Raw genomic sequence first — 27,935 nt, 5'->3', positions numbered from 1 at the left:
TGAGCTTATCTTTGGCCACTCAATACGGGTCCCATTAATTATCTTTTTACCTTTGCCTGGCTTTTAGTGAACATCGGTTCTTAAAAATTATATTTCTGCTTCTACAGTATGTACCATGGTCCGTGTTTCCCCGAAAATAAGACCTCACCTGAATTCAAAAAATGAGTTTAAAATAAGCCCCCCCCCCTTAAAAAAGACCCAGACATTAACGCGAATTTTTTTTGACCTAGTCGATAGCAAAAAATCTCTCCTACACGTTTTAAATGATAGATTATTACGTTTTGCAGTTATTTTGAATAAAAACGTGTTACGTGTTAAGTAAATGGGTATCGGTTTTCATATTTTGTATATTTGACAATCTCGTAATTTTGATTTTGCTAAATGAAAATATAAGACATCCCACGAAAATAAGCCCTAGTGTTAATTTTCGGAAGAAAATTGAAATTAGACCCAGTCTTATTTTCGGGGAAACACGGTAACACTCAAGGAGTAATTCTTCTTTCCTCTACCCATAATATGCCATTCCTTGCCCGGTGATAAAAATGAGACTTGTGTTTTATTTAAAATAACCATAATTTAATGACTAAAATGAAAAACAAATATCAACACCAGAGAAAAGTCCCTTTCGCAAGTGGTTGAAAGTGCAAGGCATACAAAGAATTCACTGCAAATACGAGAACGTTTTGGTGAGCAAATCAAAACCTAGGTTTATACTTGGCTGGCCATATAACTAAAAAATATGGATTACAAACACATCAATTTACTTACACAAACCGAATTTGTCAATATTCAAATAAAAATCGTTACAGTAAAAAAAAATGAAGTCACAATGTTGGACTTCTAGTTTACAAACGGAATTTCATTGCTGTAACAGGTTGTTTAAAATCATCAAGGCTGCCTTCACAAAATTTGAATCTTTTATTTCCGATTGAATACCAAGTAATGAAATCTGAATTCTGACACAAATATGGATTTAACACACGTTTAAACAATAAATAAGAAACATTTTAAGACTTACTGCTGACTACAGAAAACATGCAATGATAGCAAGCACCTATTTTATGCATGAAATTTTAATAAAAAAGGTAAAACCAATGGTGTAACAACTTAAATTATTGAAAAATAAAACATGTTTAATCTATGAAAAAATCAAGAATAAACGCTGCTGGTAACTATGGCACAATAAAAAGACAAATAATCAAGCTATGTATTGACTTGGACTTTTCCCAATAAATAAATATTTTGGACAATCAGGTATCTTGTAAAAATTGTAAAAAAAATTATCCTCCTGTGTGCTGGTTTATACCATACATACAATTCATCTTTAAAAACAGGTACAAAAATTGAAAATCATCTGCAATTATAGATGGGTGGTAAGTTCATTAATTACAGGAAGACACTGTTGAAACGAATCAGTGAAAAACGGTAAATTTAAAACTACTTCAACTAAGAGATGAAACATTTACTATTTCATCCAAGTATTTCATGTAGTTCAAAGTTTTCACATGATTGAAAGGTAATATCATAGAGTAAGGAAATCTTTTTTAAAAGTTAGACTATAACCAAACTTCGCAATCGATAAAGACAAAATTGTCTGAAAGTCTGTCTATTTGAATTACAAGAGAATGACGTTTTGACATTACAATAACATCCAAAGTTGATACATGTAAATATATATATACCGTAATCATAATTATGGCAACTTCCCAAGCAAACATTCGATGACACATTTCCTCAATAGCATGAACCTCAACAAACAATTAGAATATTTTTTTTGATGGATGCACTAACTTTTGTCTTTCTTATTTGCTATGACAGAATAAAGTTATCTTATGGCAGCTCAGGAACTGTAATAGATTTGTAACCATTGCTTATATATTCGCACAATATATATTCATCTTCAAAGGCAAATGCAACAATATTCAATCTTGCTAACTTGATCCAATTATCATAGTTGGACTATGTGAACGCTAGTACGAATGGATATGAAAGAATGTAAAAATACACACATAGTGTAAAATAGAGCCAACTTTCTTAAAACTACTACCAGCAAATAGAGAGTCACGAAAACAATTTATTCACTAATAGATAGATATAAATATGAATCATGCAACAAAAATATGATCTTAAAAACATTTGCTGCGAGTTTTACATCTCAACTGTAGATGTGAAATGATCAGGCCTGTTCTACAAAGCACCAGCTATCTTTATATTTGATTAAATAAACTATTTCAATGTTTGAAAATAATGAAACAAAAATTGTATTTTCTATTGAAATATCTCAATATAATCCTGAATTGTCTGGGCATGATTTTTATGATTTCATTACAACATGGCATCTTACCAAGACCTATCAAGAGTCATAATCTCAGATGATGAAAAAGCACGATATACAACACCCACTTTTTTAGGTTGGCCAATTTGAAACTTCATCATAAAACGTTAACTGTCCATATCAAAGATATATCGAATATAATAATAATTATTCATTCACAAAGCAACTTTATCTTGTCTAGTTAGAGATTAGTAAGGCCAAATACAACCAACGGATTTATTTATAGACCCCTACTTGATATTCTTGAGGTGTGGGACCATATAATAATAAGACTTGCCCAGTTGTTCGCTATTAATATAGCAATATTTTAGAAACCAAAAATGAGGCAATCTTCATCACCCACACAATATAATGAAATTTTGATAAACAGAACCAAAATTAGAACTAGGAGTGTAGAAATATGTTTTGCTAGTACCAACAAGCTATTGATTTTTGCTGTCGTTTCATATTTTCATAATTCCATTAAAAAAGAAAAACATAAAGTAGTGAATTTGTTGATGATTTAAGGCAGTTGAATATCTGACAAAATGTTACCCAACTTTGAAATTTCTTGTGTTCTTAAATTGAATGTACCAGCAATTAAAATCCCAAAATCAGACTTATATCTTGGCAAACAATCAACTATACAACAAAGATTTTTTTGTTATATGAATATAAAATAAAATCGCATCAGTTCTAGGAACCTAAACGGGCACACCAGCTTACACAATGCTCAAATAATTAAAGCACCATAAGACGATGAATATAAAACATATGAAAAAATTAAAAACATCCGTTTTGGAAACTTAGATTGGCGATTAAGTAATAGTGCAATAATAAAAACAAAATAAAAAACAGCGGATTTCTTACAAAAATTATTCACAATATTACATGGTTTTAAGAAGTATAAAAAATTAAAACAATTACAGAACCAGCAATAGTTAATTAAGTGAAAATTACTTGAATAATCACAGAATAGCAAACAATGATTTGTTCAATGAAACGTCAGAGATTAATGGGCATTGATCATAAATGTAGAACACTAAAAAAGTCAATTTAAACAATGGTAATGGTTACTTGAATTACAATATCAATGATCACCAAGATCTGACGAATCCCTAGACTCCTGTTCAGCCTTCATGATACCTCCACACCCTGAAACACCAGAATCTGAGTTGGTCGAACTAACAGATATCTGGTTGATATCGTTAACCAATCCTGCAATAGCATGATTACCAGTTTGAATTGGTTCAGCAGCAATATGGGCTTTAGAAAATTCTTCGTGCAATGTTTCAAGAGGGTTGGTGATACGTACCATGGATGGATTTGAATTAAAAACTACAGCCGAGGATTTTACTTTTTGTAATAAAGCCCCATCGGTGCCCGATTTTGTTGGTTGCGAAATGGCACTTTCATTTGAGGTTTCATCAATTTCATGAATAAATAAATCATCTAAAAGTGAAACGTTACCATCAGCAGAAGGTGGATCCTTGAATACACCACGGCCCGTGTCAGAGTTCAACTGCAATGACTTACTATTCATAAACATTTTCTTTGAATCCGTATCATCTTGTGTTAAAATATTATTATTACTAGAATTGGAATTATATGATCCTATAGTCTTGAGACTGGTATTGTCAGTGGGTTTAGGGATATTTTTAATCGGAGTTAAAGATGATGTCAAATCACTATATGTGCGATATACTGGTAACGGTCCTCCAGCATCATTGTGAATTTGTTTTTTATTAGAAGCATTGGAACTCTGGTCACCAGCATGGAAACTAGAATTAAGGCGAGTTTCTGTGTTTTCTGCGGACCGGTGCCACTCTGCTGCTTGTTGTTTGCGCAAAGGTTCGTAGCGTAATCTGGCTTCATATTCTTCCGGGGAACTAAAAATCCCCGAAACGTATAGCGTAGAAGACTGTTCCAAATCAGAGTAAGACCTTGAAAGTTCTTCTGGATTTACAGGTTTACAATACTTCGAACTTTCTGGAGTTTGAGGGGTTATATACAAAAACGGATTCTGCTGTCCAACATCTTGTACCGGAGATAACACTGTAGTAAATGATTCCGAAGATACTTTAGGAACAGGTGTCGGAGATTGGTGATCAAAAGATTTTGACTTTGAAAGCAGTGGATCAAAACGTGATAACAGTGGATCGCTTCCATAATTATGAGTGCTTTGTGAAAGCTTTACTCCTTGAGCTTGATATTTCGCTAGCTTTGACGGTACTTCTAAATCGGAATCACTGGTGTCGACTAATTTTGGGCTTGTAATAGTCCTAGTAGAGCTATGTGAAGGGCTGGCTGCACCATCACTCAACTGAGTATCAGGTCGAGGTCGGTAATCTGGAAGTGCTCTACTGGATGTGGCACGTTTTACTCTTGGTGGTGGATCGAGTCGAGGCGTCAAAACAGAATCAGATGATTGGTTGCTAGAATCCGGCCTGAAAATATGAAGATTCTCATAAGATTCTGATGTAAACGATCATTTTATAAGTAAATAATAATATGGTATTAGCACGAAAAAATGATGCAATAGAAAAACTATCAAACTATAGCAAATTCGATAAAACATTTTGTAATAAATGAATTAATATTTTGAAGAAATAGTCCTCTGCTTAATTCCAAACAGAACTATATTTAGTAGTGAAGTAGACAAAAATGATTAATCACATAAATTCAATTATTAATAAAATGTTTTACATTACAAAGAAAAATGCAATATTTTCAACAGAATCATCTGACATATTCTACTCATCAACAAACATATTAATGTATTTAGATAACAAATAGTTTATATATTGCAGTATTTTTTTTAATTTATCAAAATTTCTTAAAATCATATATACCGTAATTGACAAAAATAAAACCATTGTCACACCTATATAAAAATACAAACGATCATACCCCAAACACAAAACTTTCTTTTTTCATAGTTAGTAGTCGAGTCGATTATCAATCAGAGAATACCTATTTGCATAATGGCACAAACAGTGAGATAGATATAGTTCTGCAATTTGATGCCATATGCCAATCATTTATTTATTACATTCATTTATGCACATTTTAATCTTTTAATTTTTAATGCAAATAATCGAGATTAACAAATTATAAAAAAATTTATATTTTTGATTTTTAAAATTTTTATTTAAATAGCAATGATTAATAATTATATTTTAATCTCACAAAATTAGAAAATTTTAAAATCATTGTTATTGAAGGAGATCTATGATTCATGGAACTAAATCTTTCTAGTTATTTGCTGTTGGGCGATACAGAGAATTGCCTTTCTCCTAAATTACCAAACTCTTGAACTTTTTCATTTACAGAAGAAATTGATGAAGAGCGTTTATTCTCTGCAAGCCATCACTTTTCCATTTTTCGAACTTTCCGAGACTCCATGAAGCCTAATATTTTACTCCAAATCTGATGGTTTCTTGGAAATTTGGTCCAACGTACAATTATTCCACTTGTCGATATGGACAACTCATATTCAACAAACAGTAAATGTTTATATATAAATGCGTATATAAACTGATTGGTAAAAGTTAGTTACTTTTCGATGTTGAAGTTAATATTGCCAAAAATTATACCATCATCAAACTACGGTATTAGTAGTCATCCTATCTAAAATTCATAGTGAAATCACTTTTTGAAAATATGGTATTTTAACCATTGCACAATTGTAGTGGCCGCTTAGAAGCCGTTGTATGGTAATTTGAGATTCCGATATTGATGCGATTTTACTGAGGTCCCATTTTTACAGGCTCTAAAACGGGCCTCGCCTTATTTACCGGGTAGACTTAATCGCCGGGAAATACGGTATATTGCTCTTGCTGAATTTTCAAAAGCATTCAGGTTAAGGTTATTTCATGAGATGGATTTTTTAGTTTGGGAGAAATAACATGTTGCAAATAAATGCACTCTTATATTCAACAGCCATTGTTTGCTACAGATTAAAGTAAAAACAATATATCACTCTAGCTCAGGGTTTCCTAAACTGGGGTCTGCGGACTCTTGGAGGTTCGTGATGATTGCACAGAGGGTCTTTGATAACTGCATAGGGGTTCGCAACGATACGGAGAGTCTGCTTGATCTTTTATCATTGTTTTCAATCAAAAAGTCATTTCATATTTTTGGGTTAAACACTGCGGACGAATATCCATCGCTGCTGTCAGTGTCAGAAAGAAAATGTTATTGCCATTTGCAACAACCTACATGTGTAAGGCAGCATTTTCAGCTCTCACCAAGGTGCTGTAGACTAGATGACAGAGCTATCCATCCTTCACAATCACAACACCTGTCATTTTGATACTGTACTTATTACATACAGTTTATTGTTGGATTTTTTTTTTAATTGAAGTGACAAATAAAATAATTCTGACTCTGACACCAATATGATGACAAAACACAGGTCAAGACTTGCCACAGAGTCGAACCCAAGAGTTCGTTTATCACAAATTGTTCAGAAAATTGAGTAGGGAAAAGCAAACTCATCCTCCACATTAATGTAGTTTGTGTTTTTATGTTGTAAATAAAACATTACCTTTCCTCGTTAATTTGGCACAGAAATTGGTACGGCATTAGAAAAGGGGGCCATGAAAATCAAGATTCACAAACGTGGGTCCGCATCAGTGTTCACTCTAAGGTGTGCGCGTGTGCACGCGTACACAGCTTTCAGAGGTTGCGCACACGTATAGATTTACTGCGCACAGACGTATTTTGATGTAATGTAACAATGTGCTCGGTTGGCAGGTTGAGAAAGTTTGTTGTTGGCCCACTTATTACCCGGTTAGAACGCCAAAATTTCTTCATTGGTTTTTGCACAAATATTAGTCATTTCCAAAAAAGTGCGCACACACCAAAATTTCTGCGCACACATACTCCAAAATATTAGAGGGAACATTGGTCCGCATCACAAAAAGTTTGGTGAACCCTGCTTTAGCTGACCAATAGGTTTACTACTTTACTCAACTAGTCACCACCACAGATATCACACCTAATGATGATACAAAAAACGTGCCCAATTAAAAGTGATCAAAAATAGTATTGTATTAGTAAAAGTAAGCCTTCTGTAAAATAAAAATGTGGAGCACATCAAACTTTAAATAAATTTGGTATAATGTCAATAGAAAATAAATTACTCAATAAAAATCAAGTTAGAAAACTCAACTTTTTTTTTCACTACAGATCATTGGCTAAAATCATTGCAAAAAATTTAATTCGAATTTAAAATTGACCAATCTTGTAATAATCAATGATTGTAAATATGACTATGAATTTAATCGTTAATATCATTAATATAAATTGCTGAGGTTTTTATTCATTATTCATTCAACACCCATTAGTTCAATCTCTGTTTTTACCTGACAAAAATATTGCACAAAGCGTCGGTCGCATGCTATGGTATTAGCAATGAAAGATCCGATTCGCTGAAAAAGTTCAGAAATGAAGAAAGTTTACAAGGCTATGCTTGCATTGTTGCATATCATTTTATGAACGTTCAATTAATAGCCAAGCATTTAAAATATAATATGAAGAAAATCAGACTAAGATCGCCGAACAGGTTTGGCAGAATACGGCTCTTCTAAAAAGAGCAGCTTCTTATATATATATCAGTGGCTACTTGTATAGGACCTTGCTGAGAGTGAAAAGTGTAAATAAGCAGCATATGAAAATATAAAAAAATATATATGAAATAAAATATATAAAATCCAATGCTATCTAGTCTGTGAACACTTGGTAGGGAATGTTTGATCCTAATGATTTGAGATTCTTGAATCTTTTTGGCATAATATTCATAAATTTTTTTTTTTCAATTTAGGAAGATAAAAACAAACTATGCGACAGTGAAACTGGTTTTATCACAAATTGCCAAGTTACAATTTCATTCATCAGAAACTAGTTAAATATTCCCCAATCCAGCCAATAAGCATTAAGATTAGGCCATCTCTAATGCCTTTCTTTCCCAAAGGACAAATATAAAATCCTACACTTCATTGTCTTGTCAAGTTGAATTCCCCAGAGAAATTATATATCGTGTAACAATTGTTCTGTAGCATATTAACTATCAAGGGACTTTATGGACAAAAAAGGATCTGGCATTGTCTCTAGGGATGTCTATATTTAAAGGGTTATTTTGCGGTAGCAGATACTGATTTCAATTTCAAATGTTTTGGACTAAACAATATCTACACAGAAATAGAAATTTATATTATCTAATATTTTTTTAAAACATTATCGTCAAAATAGACTCAATTTTTTTTCGGACATACCTTTTATATAATATGTTGGAAAAATCGAATGAAGTTATTGCATAAAAGCAGAATTAAATTACTAGGCGCTAGTGGTTAAAGCGTTAGACTTGACTGTGTTGGCAATTTGGCATCGTAGGCTAACATCTCTGATTCAAATCCCACGTCCACCACCTAAACCCAAGGTATAATAAATTGCCATGTTGAACCTGAAAGATTCTGATGCTCCCAAAAAAAGTTGCTCATTCCATATTGTCTTGGCTGTCTGTATAGGGCCTTGTTTGGAGCAACATGCTCTATATAAAATATCAAAACTTCTTTGGTAGTTATCAAGATCTATATTATATAAAGAACGGCGACCTATAATATAAGTTTCAAAATATTTTTAATCAAAAACAACAAATAAACACCCACTTAAGCAATCACTATTTTCGAACAAAACCTGAATCTTGATGAAAAATTATTCTAAAGTTCTAAACAACATATTGAACATTCATAATTAACTTACAATTGGGATTGAAATGAATCTTCCAATGGACTTTCTTTTTCTGATACTTTAGTCCACTTAATGAAACTCCTGCTTGATTTTCGTTGTTGTGAAGACAGTTCTGCACTGCTATGAGACGTAGATGGAAGGAGTTTTTCCTAATAAATGAGATTTTTAATGTTAACTATAAGAATTTTTTATAATTGATTAGAATTGAAAATCTTGGAAATGCAACACTCAATAAGTTGAAATCTTCAAATTAAGATTATATGATCATGGCTGAAGACGAAAGATTAAGTGTATAAACACAGACAGAACCAGGAAAATCCTTCCTCAGAAATTTCCTTCCTTGGAAATTTTCTCCATGGAATACACCAACCAGATAAAATTCAACCCTGATCTTAAAAAGCCTTTTAAAGTGATTATTTGTTTTATTTCATATTCTTCGGTTTTCCAAAATTTTAGATGTTTAAGAATTTTCAGAATCAATTTTTACAGACACAAAATAGATATCTCTGCATTCGGCCGAATTGAGTTTTGCACCCGGACGAGGCTAGATTCTGCAGATTCATAAATTAAAATCTCAGGTTCAAATCCCATGCCTACCACCTCAAGCAGAGTTATATAAATTGGGTAGGCAATGCCGATCGGAAAGATCCCGGTCTTCATAACTATACCTAGCAGTGATTACTTGTATAGAGCAGGGGTGAACCAACCTGTATTTGGCTGAATCGTCAAAATTTTTCAAAATATCTTGCAAACGACTGATCGATAATATTGTCACACACAAAAATGTATAGATATTAAATTTCCAACTGCAAAGACAAAATGTGCTTTCTCTTCAAGCCACCAAAACATTGAAACTAATACTGTTAGCCATACTACTGCTACCTCGCCTCGATTGAAATCAAGTTTACCTTAGAATCTAGTTTGTGAAACTAAATATTTAATAATAACTGGGCAATAAATGAAACCATGAAACGTTTGAAACGATTTCCGGATAGGATTTGTCATATATTGCGGTTACGGATTGTGTCGGAAATTTTTGACAATACCGCTCCTAGATAGGTCTTAGTTGAAATAGAGCTTCGAACTTAAAAAGCCCTCGCAAGATTGCACACACAAAATGTGTGGGTTTTGACTGGTTTATTTTATGTTTTAATATTGGTTGGACACAAATACCTTTTAGACATGTCGTTATGTCTATTCAAAATCATATACGATCGACTACTCGAGACATGGCGATCGACATGTTGGCCACCCCTAGTATAAGGCATTGTTCAGAGCATGTAATATAAAATGTAATACAGAAGTCAATAAACAAATAACCTTATCTTGCATGTCTGCACTGGTGGAAAAAGACTTCTTCATTTGAGAAAACTTCATGGAACTTTTCGGTGTATCATCAATTTTCAGAGACAGGTCAGCTTCGGTAATAGAAAAATGTTGGAAACTGCTTTGAGCCTCTGTGGCACTTGAACCAACGGTAAATATAGGTGACAAAGTGTAACCATTGCTGAAAACATGTTTTTGGATTACTATTTGTGAAACAATTACAAAGTTCATTTTGATGACTAAATTCCACTCCAAAGCTAAAAGATTATTAAGAGTTGAACAGCCCATAAGTATCCATATTTTCAATCCCCAAATTCTTACAATTTAAAAGTCTATGAAAGTCTAGGCGGTGTGGCGCATAGTGCTAATCGTTAAAAATACGCTCACCGCCGCATCTCTGATTTCCCTGCGCAGGTTTGCAGGTTCAAATGCCATGCGGAGATAGCCATGGGCAAGAGAACTGCTGAAATCCTTGCCGCCGTAGGGTGGCTCATATAACCACTGGTAGGTTACAGCTTCCCCCACCTTTGAGTCCATGATTCCGAAAACAAATAACTGGCCAACTAATCTCATACCCGACATGGACTGGTAACCGAACAAAAGGCTGTGGTTGCCATATGATTGAGTCGTCTTATCGGCTTTCTACTTCCCTGGGATAAATATGTATTTCCTATCCTAATAAACAGGGTGCGCCAAAAGAAGGGTAACAGACAACAGTTATTAATAATTATCTAATTCATTTATTAACTGTCACCCCAATTTTCGACTCACCCTGTATATTTTACATACATATATTAAAGAACACACAATTCGTATATCTTCTTAACGTTGTGCTTATTTCAGTCTTTTTTTTTAATACATCCAACATAAATTCCTAAAGATGAAATCTCACCTAGCATTTGAGTCATTCACAGTAGTTGATATTGAGATATCTTCAAAACTCATTGTTGTGGATTGAGGATGTTGATATCCTTTACCACTCAGTGCTCTCTCGGGAGTGACCAGTCCAGAAGTCCAGATTGATGTGTTTCTGTTATATAAAAAAACTGAGCAATAACAATTGGAACAAAATATTAGTATCAATGACATAGTATCAATGACAATGGCATAGAGCAGTGACATACAGTGTTTCGCAGGGTTTCCTAAACTGGGATACGCAGACCTCTGTGGGTCCATGATGACTGTACAGGGGTTGTGCAACGATAGATCAATCTTTAATGATTGATTTCAATTAAAAAGCAGTTGAATCTTTTATGATTGATCAAGGCGGACGATATCCATTGTTAGGCATAAAAATTGATATGGCATAAGATAGGGCCTAGGGGTCTGTCAAAAATAAAATTTACAAACAGGGGACCGCGGCCTAAAAAGTTTGGGGAACCCTGGTCTAATGTATGCTTCAATTAAAATAGATGATTGAGATACATATTGAGCTATAGGGTGAAATGCCTGTTGAAAAATAATTTAAAATTCAAAATCAAATTACTCATTAGCTTTTTATCAGTTTCTTATCTTCCACAGAACCAAATCAACTATACCCAGGTGTTAATAATAATTTTGAATTTATTTTTTGAATATAAATAAAGTAGAACAATGTAAAGCTATATCCAGATAGTATAATACCACATCATTTTAAAAAAATGATTTGTATGCTCTCTCAAACTTTTTATAAATGATTCGCGTTATTATAAATATTCTTTATAGATAAAGGCAGTGAAAAGGTAATTGCATATTATGGAACATAAATTTTGAGTTTCCTCTGGGCTAAATGCGGTATATGCATAAAACACTAACAGGGGAATATCTAAAAGAAATAGCAACAAACGAACACAAGTACACACACAACCAAAAAAAAAAAAAAAAAAAATTTAACTTTGTAAAATTTCTATTCAGAGCCAAAAATATATCTTCTTAGTCTAAATACGGAGGCTGGGAATCGCTGTTTTAAAATTTAAATAATCTAGTAATATCAAATTTGCGCTACAGAAGTATGTGTACCTATATGGAGGAAAAAAATTTTGTTTGCCTACTTTACATCAAGTTGTGTACAGTGACTGATTACAATGGGCAGGGGGTGTATTCACTTGACTAACACAGACAGTTCACGAACTCGTAATAGAACAAAAATATGGAAAATTGGAATAAAATTATGGCCTCAACCTAACCTGGTACACATACTACGGGAGCACCTCAAATTTTACCAAGTGAGCATCGATCCAATTCACTTTATAATAAATTTAAAATTAACTGCCTGCCAGGTAAGACTACCACCTGCATTACGTCAGGTACAGACATTAATAATTTACAGCAGTAGAAGATCGGAAGGTCAACATTACCAGGCCAAAAGATCCCAGTGACAATATTTTAATCAATACTTTGGCATCAGTTCAAATAGGTATATAAGAGAGACAATTGCCATTTTTAAAATGGCTGAGGTATTATCCTAATCTTTGGGTACTCCCATAGTATGTTTACCAGGTTAGAGTTGGGTCATAATTTTATTCCGATTTTCTTATTATAGTTCTATTACGAGTTCAGGACCTGTTTGAGTTACTGTCATCAAAGTGAATATACCCCATGTGACCATGTCCATAGGTTTCCCTTATCCAAATTGATAGTTATAGTAGGTGAACGAAATTAGTTACCTCCATATTTGTACACACAATTCTGGCGCGTCAATATTAGTATATGGCGCTTATTCAAGCCTATTGCTCTGAACAAAGCCCTATACAAGAAGCCACTGATATCTAACAATATAATATATAAAGTGATGTGGCTACTATTATTGGGACAGACCTGAATCTTCACAGCTCGGTATTGCCTACCCAAATGATTTTCTCTGCAAAGTCAAGAGCAGGCAAGGATGCCTAAAATGAATATATCGAATATTCCAATAGTTTTGAAAATTGGTTATATTTGATATTCTATTTTTTGTGAATTAGAACAGTTTTTCCTTGATAGAAGTCTTCCAGTATGACCAAAAAGGCCAGAATTTAATTTCTGAAAAATGTTAAAATGGAGACCAATCAAATCACTATTTATTGCAACTTTTCCTCACTTCCAAATTCAAACTCATTCAATATGCATCGACCTCTTATGTCATTAGTTGATAGTCACCTAATTTAGAATACTTCGAATATTTCATATTTGGAAATATTAATTTGGAGATAATAAAAATAAATAATAATGTAAATAATAAAAGAGTTAGTGCTGACATATTTCAAAAGCCCTGTAATTGAATATAATGTAATATGCATTGTGAACATAAAGGCTTACTTTATCACTCTTTAATCACAATCAATGCGATAACCTAATTAAAAATGTAATTCCAACAAAGTCCCTTGAGATAACAAAGATACTTTTGATTCACTCAATTAGTTCTAGACAGACAATTCTGATTTATTTTAAATTTTGAACACTGAAAAGACGACACAAAAAATGGCTGATGCTGACATTAGTATGCAATAAGCCTTTGATTAAAGATTTTCAAATATTCTGTTTCAGACAAAATCAAAATTATTGCTATTTATCATGATAGAAAATATATAAAAATGTCGTTTTTACTCTAAATCTATAGGGACAATATAAAATTTGGCATATATGAATATATATCATAATTTTGCTACAAAATAAGTTTGAAGTCAAACACTTAATAATGGTTTGGTTTTCTACTTTTTAGGCAAAAATCTAAAAATTTCCTTCCTCCATTCAGAAATAATCATTGTTATAAGAAAAATGAGAGATATTACATCTTTACGTTAGAACGGCTTGGAAACCAGGCACTGATAATTAGAAGATACTATGTTTAATAAAGGCCATATTCTTTTCGGTTAAGCATTAGCTAGCCCGAACACCCTGGGTGAAGTGGTGGGTGACACATCGCCACAGGATTTAAATCCAAGATTTCCGAACTACTCTAAAATTTAACTCAATTTCACTTTCAACTATAAATTAATCTTACTCTGTTTGGTCAGCAATTGCACTTCCGTTTGCCAATGACGCGATACTTTTTTCAATTTCCTTATTCTTTAAAGTGCCAGATTCACTAGCAAGATGTAGTATTGGTCCTACACCATCTTCCTCATCTTCATCACTAGAGGATGAACTAGAACTACCAGATCCTGACAAAGAAAGTTTATGTGAAAGCAAAATACCAAAATAATTTACATAATGAAGCTGACCCAACTAAGAAAATTTATCATTTATTGTCTTTCTTGGTCATAGGGCTGCAAATCTAAAATATTCACACCAATCTCAGGTAAGACAGGTTGAGCTCCAGCTAAAGGAAATTCTGTTTAGACTTCAGCTCTGAACACTAGCAAAACCAAATTTTTATAGAAAAAAATGTAGCATATGCAAGCCTTTTTTAATAATTGAAAATGCTCGTGTCAGCTTAATGATTTTTGAGTTTCTTAATTAAAGACTTCGATTATCACCATCAGACGTTTGAAATTATGATTCGACGAATTTTAAATTTCAACACAGAATCTAGTATAGACATACTAAGCTCCAACTTTGCAGCTCTGGTTGAATTATTTCATACAATAAGCTATAATTTTAAACAGATTCCTGGAAACCAACTTTAACACAGTAATATTTCAAACGTCAATGAAATTCTTTCAAAAACCTCTACTACAATATAATGTCTTTCAACCTCTTACCATCATTGCCATTTACTCCTCTTTGTTTATGCTTGACTTCAAGTCGAACTGAATCGCTTGCCGTACTTGATTTAGTGATAGTAGACGTTGAAGTATCTGTGGTTGCTGCTGCAAGTCCATTTGAATGTTTTGATAGATCAGGAGTTCGCATACTTGTGTTGGCATTTGCGAATAAGCTGGTATCTATGAATGGACTGACCTGAAAAAAAAGTTGTTGAACAAAATCCACTATAAGGTTAGTAGTTAGTTGTTTTGAAGGAGTAGGTTGGGCCAGTCTGGAAAATCCTATTATTTATCTACTTGCATGGCCGCAGAGTGGAGTTTAACTTGAATTATTAAATCGGTTGGATGGTCAATATTATATAATGTACTATTCTCACTACAGTCTGAAATGATAGTTTGCAATATGCTATATCGGTGTTCATAAATTCCAGTTATAATCTCAAAATGTTGTTACGAAGTCAGTTTTCAATATATCTTATCCAGGTTGGTTTCATTTTGATGAGTGTTTTCTTTTTACCTCGTTAAATACACGTTTATATGGCCATAATTAGTTGCACAAAGATCATAAATTTTTTTTTCACAAAGTTTAATACCAGATTTTATGAACAACCCCTGTATTCTAAATCAGGTTTTATTTAACAGAGAACATGTAGAAGTCATGTATATTCAACCAATTTGAAATTGATAATCTTGATTATGGACAACCTGCAGTATTGTTGTGATTCAATAACAGTATGTTGGCGCATCCACTTTATAATTGTAGATTAAGATGCATGGTTGTTCCAATAATACATAAAAAAATTAATAAATAAATAGAACCATAAGAGCACGATTTTATAAATTCTGTTATTTTTTGTCACAAAATTACTCTGATTTAATATAAGTAATGTCGAAAGTTTCATATTATAGCAATGAATGAGATAGCCAATAAGACAGTTTGTGCTCTTGTTCAGAGCAAAAGGTATACAAAAAAATGCACTGTGCATAACCATCTGTAAAAAAACACTCACGACCATCCCAACGCACTGATTGTAAAATAAAAAAAGGCAAATTAAAAAGAATTACTTTTGTCATATCAGTATCCATGATACCAGATGCATCAACAGTCCCACTGGCAGGTGTTGTAGCATCAACTATTATTTTACTTAGTCCAAGTGAGAATGAGTCTTCCATTTCTACATTGTTTAGTTTGGCTTCGACTTCCGAAAGTTTTGCGACAAGTTCTGTCATTTGTTGAAGGAGATCTCGATTTTGAAGTAAAAGTTGATGATTGCGAGCCTTGAAAATGAAATTTGAATAGACTAAACCATGAGGGACCTGCAACACGAGGGTCAGATACAAATAACTAGATATAACCGCAGGCTGCTCCTTCACTTAACATAGTCTTTCTGGTAGTTGTAGACACAAAAATTTTGGTTATTGATCTTGTGATGTGCGTTGTTCGCTTTGCACAAGCTCAGATCTAGGCATTGCAACGCAAAGTAATCGGAATTACTAGCACATACTAGATTAAATTGAAAACTTGTTGCGCAGGCTGCATACCACTCAAAAGTGTCGCTTCTCCGCGGGCCACACAAGATTTCCTTGAGGGTCGCATTTGGATACAAAACACAGACGTAAATGAGACCTTCAACAAAGTTGTTTGGAATAACAAAGGCTATTGCAAAACATTTGAACAACTGTGATGACTACTGAATTTGAAGGTGATTTTTGGACCCAAGTATCAGAATACCAGTTCTGTACAACACAAGTCCTTAAGTTGTAAATCAAGTTATGGTGATACAAATCCGGAGTTAAATCCGAATACCAGCAAATTTTAAAAATGTCTGAGTTGTTGCTGTTTCGAATCGCACGTCAACTTAGTAGATATCAGAAGCAGCGAAGTTATTTTGCTATTTTAAAGATTTATTCAAATGTCTAATTTATTTTTAATATCATTGAGAATTTTTTCCTTCCCATATATTTGCATAAAAAATTAACGCTTATGCAAATTTTTAAGCAGAAAAATATCATGTGTTGCCAAGATGCATTCTTCAAATATGCAAATTCAAAATTTATCTCTGAGCAGAACTGATTTAATTTCACATTAAATTATATTACAAAAGTAGCAAAATTTCATAGGCATATTCCCAAGAGATGTTAAAAAAATTTGGTTTAAGTAAAATTTTATATTTTTGCTATTCGATAAAGGAAGTATAATCAAAATTACTGCTTTTTCATTTCAGTTTTCCATGTTTTAAGCGGTATCATAATTTCCATCAGATAAACAAAAATACACTGATAGATAGAAAATTAAAGCATTACCTGCGCTTCCATACGAGCACTTGTTTCAGCTAGAAGTTGATCTTTCAATAATTGCACCTGGAATAAAAAATATACTTAGAGAAAATCTTGAAAAAATCAATATTAAATCGATAAAAAAATAACTTTAAAATTAGTCCATTATCCGAAAAAATTACAGAAAAAATGAGAAAAACGTCACAAATTTCAAACAAATTTTAAGATCAAGATTCAAGATGGGAAGTTAAAACGGTACGAATAAAATCTACTTTTCACTGATTCATGGAATCACATCCAATTATTCAGTCTTGGCAATCCCTACAGGAATTCTACAGCTTTTTGAATTACCGGTAGCTACTCTGACAATTTTTAACCTGTGCTACAGCCATTTGAGCCTGATTTTCAGCCTGTTGTATTTTTTGTTGACTCAGTTGTAATTGATGATGAGTGCTTAGTGGAGTTTTTGAATCGATGGATTGAAGTAGTGATATTGATAAATTTTGCGACACTGGCGTTGAATCGTCTTTCGAAACTATTGGCGGTTTTCCATCAAGAGACAGTGATTTCTGAAATTAAAAAATGATTTGCATATTTTCTCTATATTGTTATCTACTTGGTGGTGGTTTTGGCTTAGAAAGACTGGCCCCAGGGGCTTGTATAGAAGGGATAATAGGAGCAGCATGTTATAGGGATGAGTTTCTAGCTTGTTTGATGATTCAAACAATAATAAATTACAAATTATTTTTGAAGCTAGGCATCATTATTAGAAATTCACCCCGAGCAGCAGAAAAGTTTGACACGACCCTGACTGAAGAAACTCTTACCTAATTTCTCAAACCCTAAATGAGTGGTAAATATGTAACATAGGAATATAGGACAGAATTTTTATACACAAAGTATATACATAAATGCTATATACATGTTGACAAACCGATAAGACAGATACAACTTAATTATTAGTACATTAGCATTAAAACAGTAAATTTAAAAGAAATATTGGCTTGGAATAAATGATTATAAAGCGATGTAAAATGGAATATATAATGTGTGCGATTCTTATATGAACACTCGAAGAATAAATATGAATTAACAAGGAATTACTTTGGCATCTAGATCTCCGTTTGGAGTTGTTGAATTTTCTGTTATTGTTTCCAGTGTTTTATCAGGCTTTGAATTATCTGTTTCTTCACTCTGATCTTTATCATCTATTGAAAAAAAATGAAAAGGGGATAATTAGAAGTTAGAAAAAAAATTTGTAGTATGCTACAGAAAACATGACAAACAAAGTACATAGGCAAGCAAATGTATTGTAACCAATAAATTAAACTCAAATTTTCAATTCTCCTCATTGCCCTTGTATTTACTTATATATATGCTTATATTTACTTATATATGCTCATGCTGTTCAGGACGTACAACATAACATGAGATTATAAAATTGTCATTGCGACATTGCATCATATATAATATCTGAATATATCTAAACATATCTGTTTACATAAGTATGTAAGAGAAACTGGGAGTGTCAGACAATCTTGTATTAAAACAGTATGCACAAGCATTCGTGTGTACTCTCACAATAATAATAGCTGTTGTCAAATATTATACCAATATATTAATTGCAAATTGTTTCAACTCTATTACCATGTGTACCATAGTTTAGTTGTGCCATAGCAGAAGTTAGATGATAGTAAAGTTAGAAAACGGCCGGCTTGATAAGACTATTAAATATCCAAAAATGACTGCAAAATATTTAATATCACATTTAAATCCCTATTATGAAAATTCGGCTTCCAACTTAATCACAAAAACATCACCAAATGAGATATAGACAACACTTAAATTATAATATTCATCCCAAGGGAAACGGGATAACGTAAGACTTAATCCCATACCAAACCACAGTCTTTCATACACTTGGATGATCAAATAGGCAATAGGCTGCTACCCAGTTCAATGTATCCTCGCACATAATCCCTAACCAAACTTTAAGCTTATTGGACTCTGTATACTGCTTAGATATAACCTGGGATTGAGTCACAATTTTCTAGCAAGTAAAATGAGCCAGCTGCTGAGTTCATATGAACCTATGATCACTTCCTAGCATAAACAAAAATCATAATTCTCATGCATCGTTCAATTTCAAGAGTATACATATATTTCAAAAGTCACAAACTTAGACGTCTAAAGAGATGCTGATTGCTGACACAAAGGATATAATACTCCAAGATGCAATTGAAAAACTTAAGAATTTAATTAAGATAGAGACAGAATATATTTATTACTATCACAGACAAAAGATTCAATAGCATTTTACCTGCGCTTGATTTGATTTCTTTCAATTTATCATTTGAATTTTCATCCTTTTTCACTGGAGGTCCTATATTGAGTTTATGGCAGACTTCAAATGCTTGGCCAACTGTCCTTACGACTCTCATTGCCTGAGACTAAAAAATCAAAACATATTATTAAACAAGTTAATGGTGATAAATAAAATACTTCATTTGCAATGCAATGTTGTAAAGTAAAATTTTATGAAAACGAAAAGGTTGGAAGTGTCAAGTGAGGGGATTTTGAATATAACCGGCACTTGAGTCTAGCGATTGTATTTTCAACCATTCAAAAAACACAATTCGAGAACGAGGTAAATTCAAACAATAACAACAAATGAGTTCCACGCAATTTCCTAAAAATATTACTTTCTGGTGTTGGAATCTTTCATGTATTGACATTCCAGCTGAAAAGTCAATAGAGTCAACTAACTTAATAGATGAATGCAAAAAAAAATTTTTAACACTAGACTATGAATTTAAACATATAATTGGAATTAAATGAGTTTGTTATAAAAATTAAACCAGGGTCGTGCGACTCGTACAAATATACATATATTATACGAATATTATTTGCACAGATATCAAACATCGTTATCGAATTGATGGGTTTCATTTATTTTGGGACACCCTGTACCATCTTTACAAGCAGAATGTAAAAAATTGTTCAGTCAGCAAAGCCAGTCGAGCGTATAGAATATTTAACGAACTTTTATCACAAAAATCTCATCCAATCCCAATCATAACAGCTTGTGCAAGAACTCAACCATGAATTACTAGGGCCCAACCCAGCAATGAAACATTATTTGGTTCACTTGGGAAAACAAAAACAATCTTGACAATTCTAAGAAATATTAGTTAATTGGGTACGGAAAAATGACAAGTAAGTTCTTAAGTGAATCAAATGAAATAAATTGAAAGATTGAAAAATAGCGCTCCAATATATCAGCATAAAGATCATACTGGATTCGATCAGGAAATAGTTATTTATACTAATTTTATTTTTTTCAATCAAAGCCAGAATCTCAATATTACCCCACAAAAAATGAATTCTCAATAATTGCTAATAAAAGAAAATAAGAATATTACACCGCAATAAAATTTGTAGTGCAAGTGCAGACATTTATATAAAATCCAAATTTTTTCTTTTCCATTGTATGGGAACCAAATATCACCAGTCAATCAGAAATGAGGGCATACCTCCGTTTTAACCAGATTGTAGGATTTAAGCTACGTCAAAACAAAAAAAAATGTTTCGACCAATATCAATACCCCTCTATGTAGTAAAGAGCGAGTATGAAGCAAAATAATTAAAATAAAAAAATCAACTGACTGAAAGGAGCTGCTGGTTACATATCCTTGATAAATATAATAATTTCATCTATTCATTAGAACGGACTTACCTTTTTCGGTGACTTGAAAACGTTACATCTAAAGACATTGCTTTGCCCATCACGAGCGATGAAACTCCATATCTTGAGGTCATGGGAGTCATGAGAGACATAGAATATCCTGTAAAGTGTAAATATTAGTTAATTATTTGTAACATATTTTGTTGTTTCACAACATTGTAAGGCTGTGGGTCTTTCTAGTATAAGCTTATTGATGGATTGGTCTATGATTATTGCATGCGGGGGTGCAGCCTCTTACTTTGGAATTTTTTTCAACTTGAAGTGTTTTGCCTAGAATAAATAACAACGTCCTTCTACAGTGAAAGTATCATCCTTTTGTGGTTAAAAACTATTTTATTCAGTGCATTATCGCATTTTTAACATAAAGGGAGGCAGGCAAGACACAATGGTGGAATTTAATTTGGTGTCTCGCTTTCAGCGATGGACAACTTTAGTTATATTGATGAATGCCTCATGCCCCCGCTAAAACAATCCTGGCTGCGCCCCTATTTAGGATTATAATAGAAAATTAAAATAGAATATGAAACTACAGATCATTGCAATCCTGCTTGCCTAGGACAACAATTCAGGGCACATTTATACATCAGGCTACTGGGGGTATGATAAGAATATAAGATTGTGTTTATTCACTTCAAAAAGCCAAGATAACATTGGCTCAAGTTAAATGTAACGTTTCACAATGTTTATTCTTGAGCATGTCATGTGTACGACAGGTATTTGACAGCGCACATCTTGTATCAATACTCAAATCAGATGCAGTTTCTTAGGCCACTCGTACAGTATTCACTGGTATTATTTGAAGAAGTTTAACATACAGCCTAGCATCAAAAAGGACTAAGTACAACTACAGTAATAAAAAAAACAAGCACGAAAACTAAAATGTTATTTTAAGATGAAATTTAATTTTAGAAACTAAGAACTAAGCATGAACGTGAAATTCAAATCAGCAAGGTACATTGAACCTCTAAAAGGGCACCGACGATGGATCATATTTCAAAGGTTGAATTTGAACAGCAAGAATATTTACCTGTATATTGGATCATGCATAATTAACATCCTGTCCAGATCCCAGGCCCATTCTTTTTTCTGAAACAAAATTTAACACCTTTATTGAATGATAAAAAAGACAAAAAGTCAGGTCAGATGAAAAGACAAACTGTACAACTTAAAAAACCTATTATTATTAGTACTCCCGTAGTATTTGTACCAGGTTAGGGTTAGGCCATAATTTCATATTCCGATTTTTCCTATTTTAGTTCTATCACGAGTTCGGGGACTGTCTGTGTTAGATAAGTGAATATACCGCCTGCCTGCCCATAGGTTCAGTCCCTTTACACAACTTGATGTATAGTAGGCGAACAAAATTAATTACCGATACCTCCATATTGGTACACATACTTCTGGAGTGCCTTATTTTTTTCATGAGAATTCAGTACAATCTGATCAATGATTTAAAACAAACCTTTTTTCTTTTGCGCAATACCACTCTAACTCCATCTGTTGATACTCTGATATTAACTTTTCGTTTCTTGATTGCTTTAGCCTTGAATTCATACTGAATAAAAGAGCAAATGATAAGAAAATTAAACTTAAAGCACAAAGGCAAAACAGTTGTTATGTTTTTGTTAATTTGTAAAAATGCCTTAGGCTGAAAGACTGATGTGTTCGTGCTCCAAAATGTGAAATTGATCGAGGCCAGTAATGTCTGAAACCAAAAATATACCACACAAAATACATTCCGAAATATCAAATATTGAATATATTTTAAAAGGGTCATGTTCAGCAGAAATATTTACACAAATCACTGTATGTCATGAAGTCTGACGATGTATAATGGTTCAGATTAAAATTATTATTTTTTTAATATCCTATTTTTCCTTACAATGTCAGGGTGGAACCTAATTTTTATCTGACAAACTGATGAATAAATGCTCAAGGTGACAAATCAAGAACTACGTTAACTATATCGCCGGATGAGAACAGAAGGGGCCTAAGTCACATTTTTGGAAAATTGACTTTTTTCAATATTTTGGGGTTTTGAGCCATGCTCTACAAGGTGGTGGTCTTGAAATCCTGAATTTCTCAATAATAAAAATTTTAGCTGGACTTAGGCCTAAAATATTTAACAACAGAATGGGCCTAAGTCCAGCTAAAATTTTTATTATTGAGAAATTCAGGATTTCAAGACCACCACCTTGTAGAGCATGGCTCAAAACCCCAAAATATTGAAAAAAGATAGTCCTCAGTTCCAATATGATGGGCATGAACATCAGAAATGAAATGTCCGAAACTTACATCCCTAAAAATTTGTTCAGTGCAACTTAGGCCTAAGTCACCTTGTTTTACCTTGCATCCCATACAAAAAATTTCAGAAGTTGTTGAGAACAGAATGGGCCAAAGTTTCTTATGGGGGTAAAAAAGCAAGAAGGAATTGAAGCTGAAGTGCCAAAAAATATTGATTACAAAGATATTCTCATCCACATTAAAATAACCAGAGCTCAGGACTTTACTAAGTGTGAATATCTAGAAATTCGAAAATAAAAAAATTCCAAATTGTTTTTTTGCGTTTTTCTCAAAACTCAAAATTGTGACTTAGGCCTGTTCTGTTCTCATCCGGCGATATTGCATATTATAGCCAAATTGGTCCTGTTTTGTATATATTACTGTATTCCATTTATATATCAAAGAAAGAAATGATTCAACGCTGCTTGGTCATAACTGTGATATTGCTCATGACAATATGTTTTGTACAAATATTGACCATTTGGAAAGCATTGAGGTAATCAGTCATAGACCAATTACTGAACACAACTGAGCATGCAACAAAAATATCAATAATGATTTTAATGATTAAAATTCTCCTTTAATAATATGGTAATCGAAACATTGCTTTCAAATTTTATACAACTTGCAATAACAAGTTAAAATTGTATTTTACGAGTATTATTCAAGTATACAACGTAAAAGTGCCGCAGGTATTCAATATACAACAATGTACATTTTAATGACGCTCACGTCACACAATGCAGTTCAAGGCTGTATTTTTGAAGGATAAAAATCTTAAAATCAGGCCTTCTAAATGAGAATAATAAAATAATTAAATATATACAATTTCAAAAATAGTAATTTGAAAAACATATATTTCAAACATCAAAAACTTCTTTATGTTAAAAATCCATTTTGTGCTATAAATTTTCTACACAATGTCTTTCTCAAAAATAATTTCCAAACATGATATAATCATAGGTATAAAATAAGCTTGAATGATTGTCAACCTTCTTGTCTTGCTAAGTAATAATAGGCTTCTTGATGCTATTATAATATATTAGGCATGTAATCAAAGTACAACTATAATTTGAAGCCACATCCTGAATTAACAACACATACTACAGAACGGAAGTTATCAATCTTTTATGGCTGTGTAAAGCATTTCCTGTTCAACATTATTTTCCATTCAATGTTCTATGCAAATTTGGTAAATTAAAACTCGATAAATTACAACATGGGATACAGCTTGGATATTCGAAGGAAGGGGTTTCAAAATGCTGTGTACCTTGTAACACTATAATGCCTCCTTGGTCATATTAATTTGAATAACGTTAATGAAGATATAATTAAAATATTAAGCAATTTAAGATTTTGGGTCAACAATAATCGTAAGGAAAGTGAATATCCTATAAGGATACATTTATAAAAATGAATAACAGTTTGTCGTCATGAAAGTATGCCTCGTTTAAACACAAAAGGCTGTGATATGGCCGAGATAAAAGCATTTTATTTCCACTTGAATGAGCATTAACAAAGACCTACGAAACAATAACAGTAGTCTGTATAGTTGGAAGGTCTCAAGCATGCTGCTTGAGATTTTGAATCATAGGAAAGATTTTCGTATTTTTACATACCATTAATTACTACATAAAGCAAGTTTTGTCTTTAATGCAAATAAAACAATGATGCAGTAAAATCTGAGATCAATCAAAATATTCGAAATTTCTATTGATTAACCAACTACTTATTGTGTATATATTGTATTGTACACAGTTGATAACCAAAAATTCAGACCCGCGGAATTTTTGTGGTTTAGCGAATAGCGTAAAATCTTATTAACAAAAGTTATAGATGCCAGACAGAACCATATAGGAACAAACCAAACCCATTGACGATAGATAGATAGCATACTAGAGAAGCTTAACGTAAATTAACTTGTAACTTTCACTCCATTAGGGCTTCAGAAAGCAATCATTTAGAAAATGATTTAATACAAATTTTTTCCACGGTCCTGAGATATGATTCAATTGACTTGACCGCAGTTAGAAGAAGTGTGACTGGGTTAATAATGGCAAACTTCACATTTGGTTTATATTTATAAACACAGGTGAAGAAAAAAAATTTTGTTCTGTTATTATTATTTAGCAATTGAATCTATTCGTTTATTCTCAATAAAAATTCAGCAAAGGAATACACCAAGCATTAGACCACAGCTATCTATCTTTTTTGTGATGCAGGGTGATCCATTCGGTTTAATACTCTAACAAGAGAGTGAAATAGAATTAAATTACCAGCTTGAGGGATATATCGTCAACGATATTTATTAATCCATCAATAAAACATGGTGAAGATGGTTGGTATGCAGAATGAGTATGGATTAAAAGCACAAAGAAAAACACAGCTTATAAACCTATAGTATTATCATAAACATAAGGGATTAGAGTAGTTAGGCACCTTCAAGGAAAACTTGGTCGAAACGACATGGCATTCTATAAGGGTATCAAAATAAATACCATTGATTGAATTACAAATGATAGAAATTATAATAAATCAAACGCTTCCTCAAAATGTTTATAAATTGAAAAATGAGAACAAAAAATTTTTAGTAATTCTGATTATTGTACAAGAGCTGATATCACAGTGGGGCAAATGCAGAGTAAATAATAATTTCAATTCTCTGACCACATTATTTCAATGCGCACATGTGGCCCTGTTTTTGAGTTGGTATTAAAATGTGGAATTATGTAAATGGCATTATGATCAAACTATGTTTCACATTTAACATAATGCATGACATTCACCAAAGTACTTTAGAAGGCAATGAATGCTCCTAAGACTACTTTATACAATATTCAGTAAGATTACAATTTCAACTCAAATGCTTCTGAGATACCCCATATTATACGAACATACACATTTGTATATAATTCAATATTATTTTTCAATTAAATCTAGCTCATATTTATGCGAAATTGCGGCATGCAAAAACCCATCTCTAGAAGTTATTTTACTCAAAAGTATCTTTTTCATAAAAAAAAAAGAATTTTGACATCATCAGCATAGTTATAAATGTATTCCAGCTTTTCAGGTGACCTGAATTGTTCCAAATTTGCAGAATAATCAGTCTGGTAAAAGAAGCTATTCTTAGAATGATATTTATAGAACAACTTTGAGGAAATAATACTGTCAAAGCTCAGGTAGGCCTAATATATCATCCAAGGACATTGCTAACATCATACCGAAACATGCATGATTCATTCTCAATGCGAATTAGATAAATATATACGATAATCCATGCTTGGTCAGCATTACATAATGCACTCTTGAAAGAATTCCAAGAAAAGCAAAACCAAATATATATGATGTAATCAGATCACTACTAAATAAACACAAGTCGTACACCATACAGCTGTATGACCTTCTGGTCATTCAATATTCTGTTTCTTTCAGAATGTAAGACAAAATTCCAAAAAAATTTTTTAGTTAAATTCGAAACCCCAGTTATGCCTCTAGATATATATGAACAACCTTGTTAAACTTCAGAAAAAATATTGAAGATATAAAGATATACGGTAAATGAATTTAACTCACTCTGATCCTCCTCATTGCTACAACGATCTCCATTCTTCCAGTCGGCCGAGGTACATCCAATGTTCCAATATACTGAAATATATATCCCATAGTTAAAAATGGACAAAATGAATTTGAATACCTTTTTTAAAAATATTTCAAAGCAAGGTCACAAGAACTCACACAGAAATGAAAGAGAATGAGCCCTCAGTGAATACATGAAGTCCTTGAAAAAATACTTGTCTTGGATATCTATCATAAACAGATGATCTACCCATAGACCAGTAGGTAGCAATTTTTTTTGTTAAATTCATCCTTTCGCCTATTTTGAACCCTTCATTCCTCCCCATGAGGAAGTACTTTGTTAGGCCTATTCAATCTTGAATGAATTATCATTTAATATTATGCGCAAGTCGCACTTCCACTTTTGCACAGTTTAAGTTGTTTATAAAGCGTTCATGAACAAGTATTATATATAGTAATAATGAAGAGCTAACGAATATTAGTAACACTACAGCAAAATTCCTTCCCAAGAACAACAAAATTCTTGCCATAGACAATCAACCTTCTATTCTGAGTAAAAACTTTCACAAAAAGTTCTGTGTATTTATTGAAACAATGTCAGAATCATTCACACAATTTAATTTTCCAAAAATGCCAACATGATGGATACGATTTCCATATTTGTCCCGCGAAAGAAGAAGACGATAAGATGGCTTAATCATAAGCAAACCATGGCCCTAATTATTTCAATCTGGAATTTTACATTTAATTAGATTCGAATCTGAAATAAAAAATATGTGCATTTTTTTTATTTTATAATATACCTTTGCTTTGAATTCAATCCCATGGCGAAATGCATCTTCATTATGCATTGGAACACGACTGTCATACGCATCATCTACAAGATTGTAATCCTTCCGTTTTCCGAGCCTGGATGGCATATTCGCAACCTGCATCTATCTACTAGTCTGTAAAACATGGAAGCAAATAGAATGATCTCAGAAAAGATTGATTT

The 27,935-nt window shown here is 32.6% G+C and overlaps 1 protein-coding gene across 2 annotated transcripts; it reads right to left on the bottom strand.

Moving 5' to 3' along the window:
- Nucleotides 1-549: 549 nt before the first annotated feature.
- Nucleotides 550-27,904, bottom strand: LOC120344763 (uncharacterized). Of its 2 annotated transcripts, XM_078112397.1 has the most exons (17): nucleotides 27,745-27,904; nucleotides 26,939-27,010; nucleotides 22,542-22,634; nucleotides 22,107-22,165; nucleotides 21,071-21,179; nucleotides 19,655-19,784; nucleotides 18,439-18,542; nucleotides 17,712-17,903; nucleotides 17,362-17,418; nucleotides 16,123-16,335; nucleotides 15,055-15,253; nucleotides 14,355-14,514; nucleotides 11,286-11,423; nucleotides 10,388-10,574; nucleotides 9,080-9,216; nucleotides 7,684-7,749; nucleotides 4,695-4,761 (listed from the first exon to the last, which is right to left on the bottom strand). In XM_078112397.1, the coding sequence occupies exons 1-16, from the start codon at nucleotides 27,874-27,876 to the stop codon at nucleotides 7,719-7,721; spliced, it is 2,013 nt and encodes a 670-aa protein (XP_077968523.1). In that variant the 5' UTR covers nucleotides 27,877-27,904; the 3' UTR covers nucleotides 4,695-4,761; nucleotides 7,684-7,718. The 2 variants fall into 2 exon arrangements, with proteins under 2 accessions (XP_077968522.1, XP_077968523.1); XM_078112396.1 differs by lacking the exon at nucleotides 7,684-7,749 and having other exon boundaries at nucleotides 550-4,761.
- Between the last annotated feature and the right edge of the window lie 31 nt (nucleotides 27,905-27,935).

Source organism: Styela clava, chromosome 5 (genome assembly GCF_964204865.1).
Source record: "Styela clava chromosome 5, kaStyClav1.hap1.2, whole genome shotgun sequence".
NCBI classification, from domain to species: Eukaryota; Metazoa; Chordata; class Ascidiacea; order Stolidobranchia; family Styelidae; genus Styela; species Styela clava.
The sequence above is the reverse complement of the archived record's forward strand: the minus strand, read 5'-3'. Positions and strand labels throughout refer to the sequence as shown.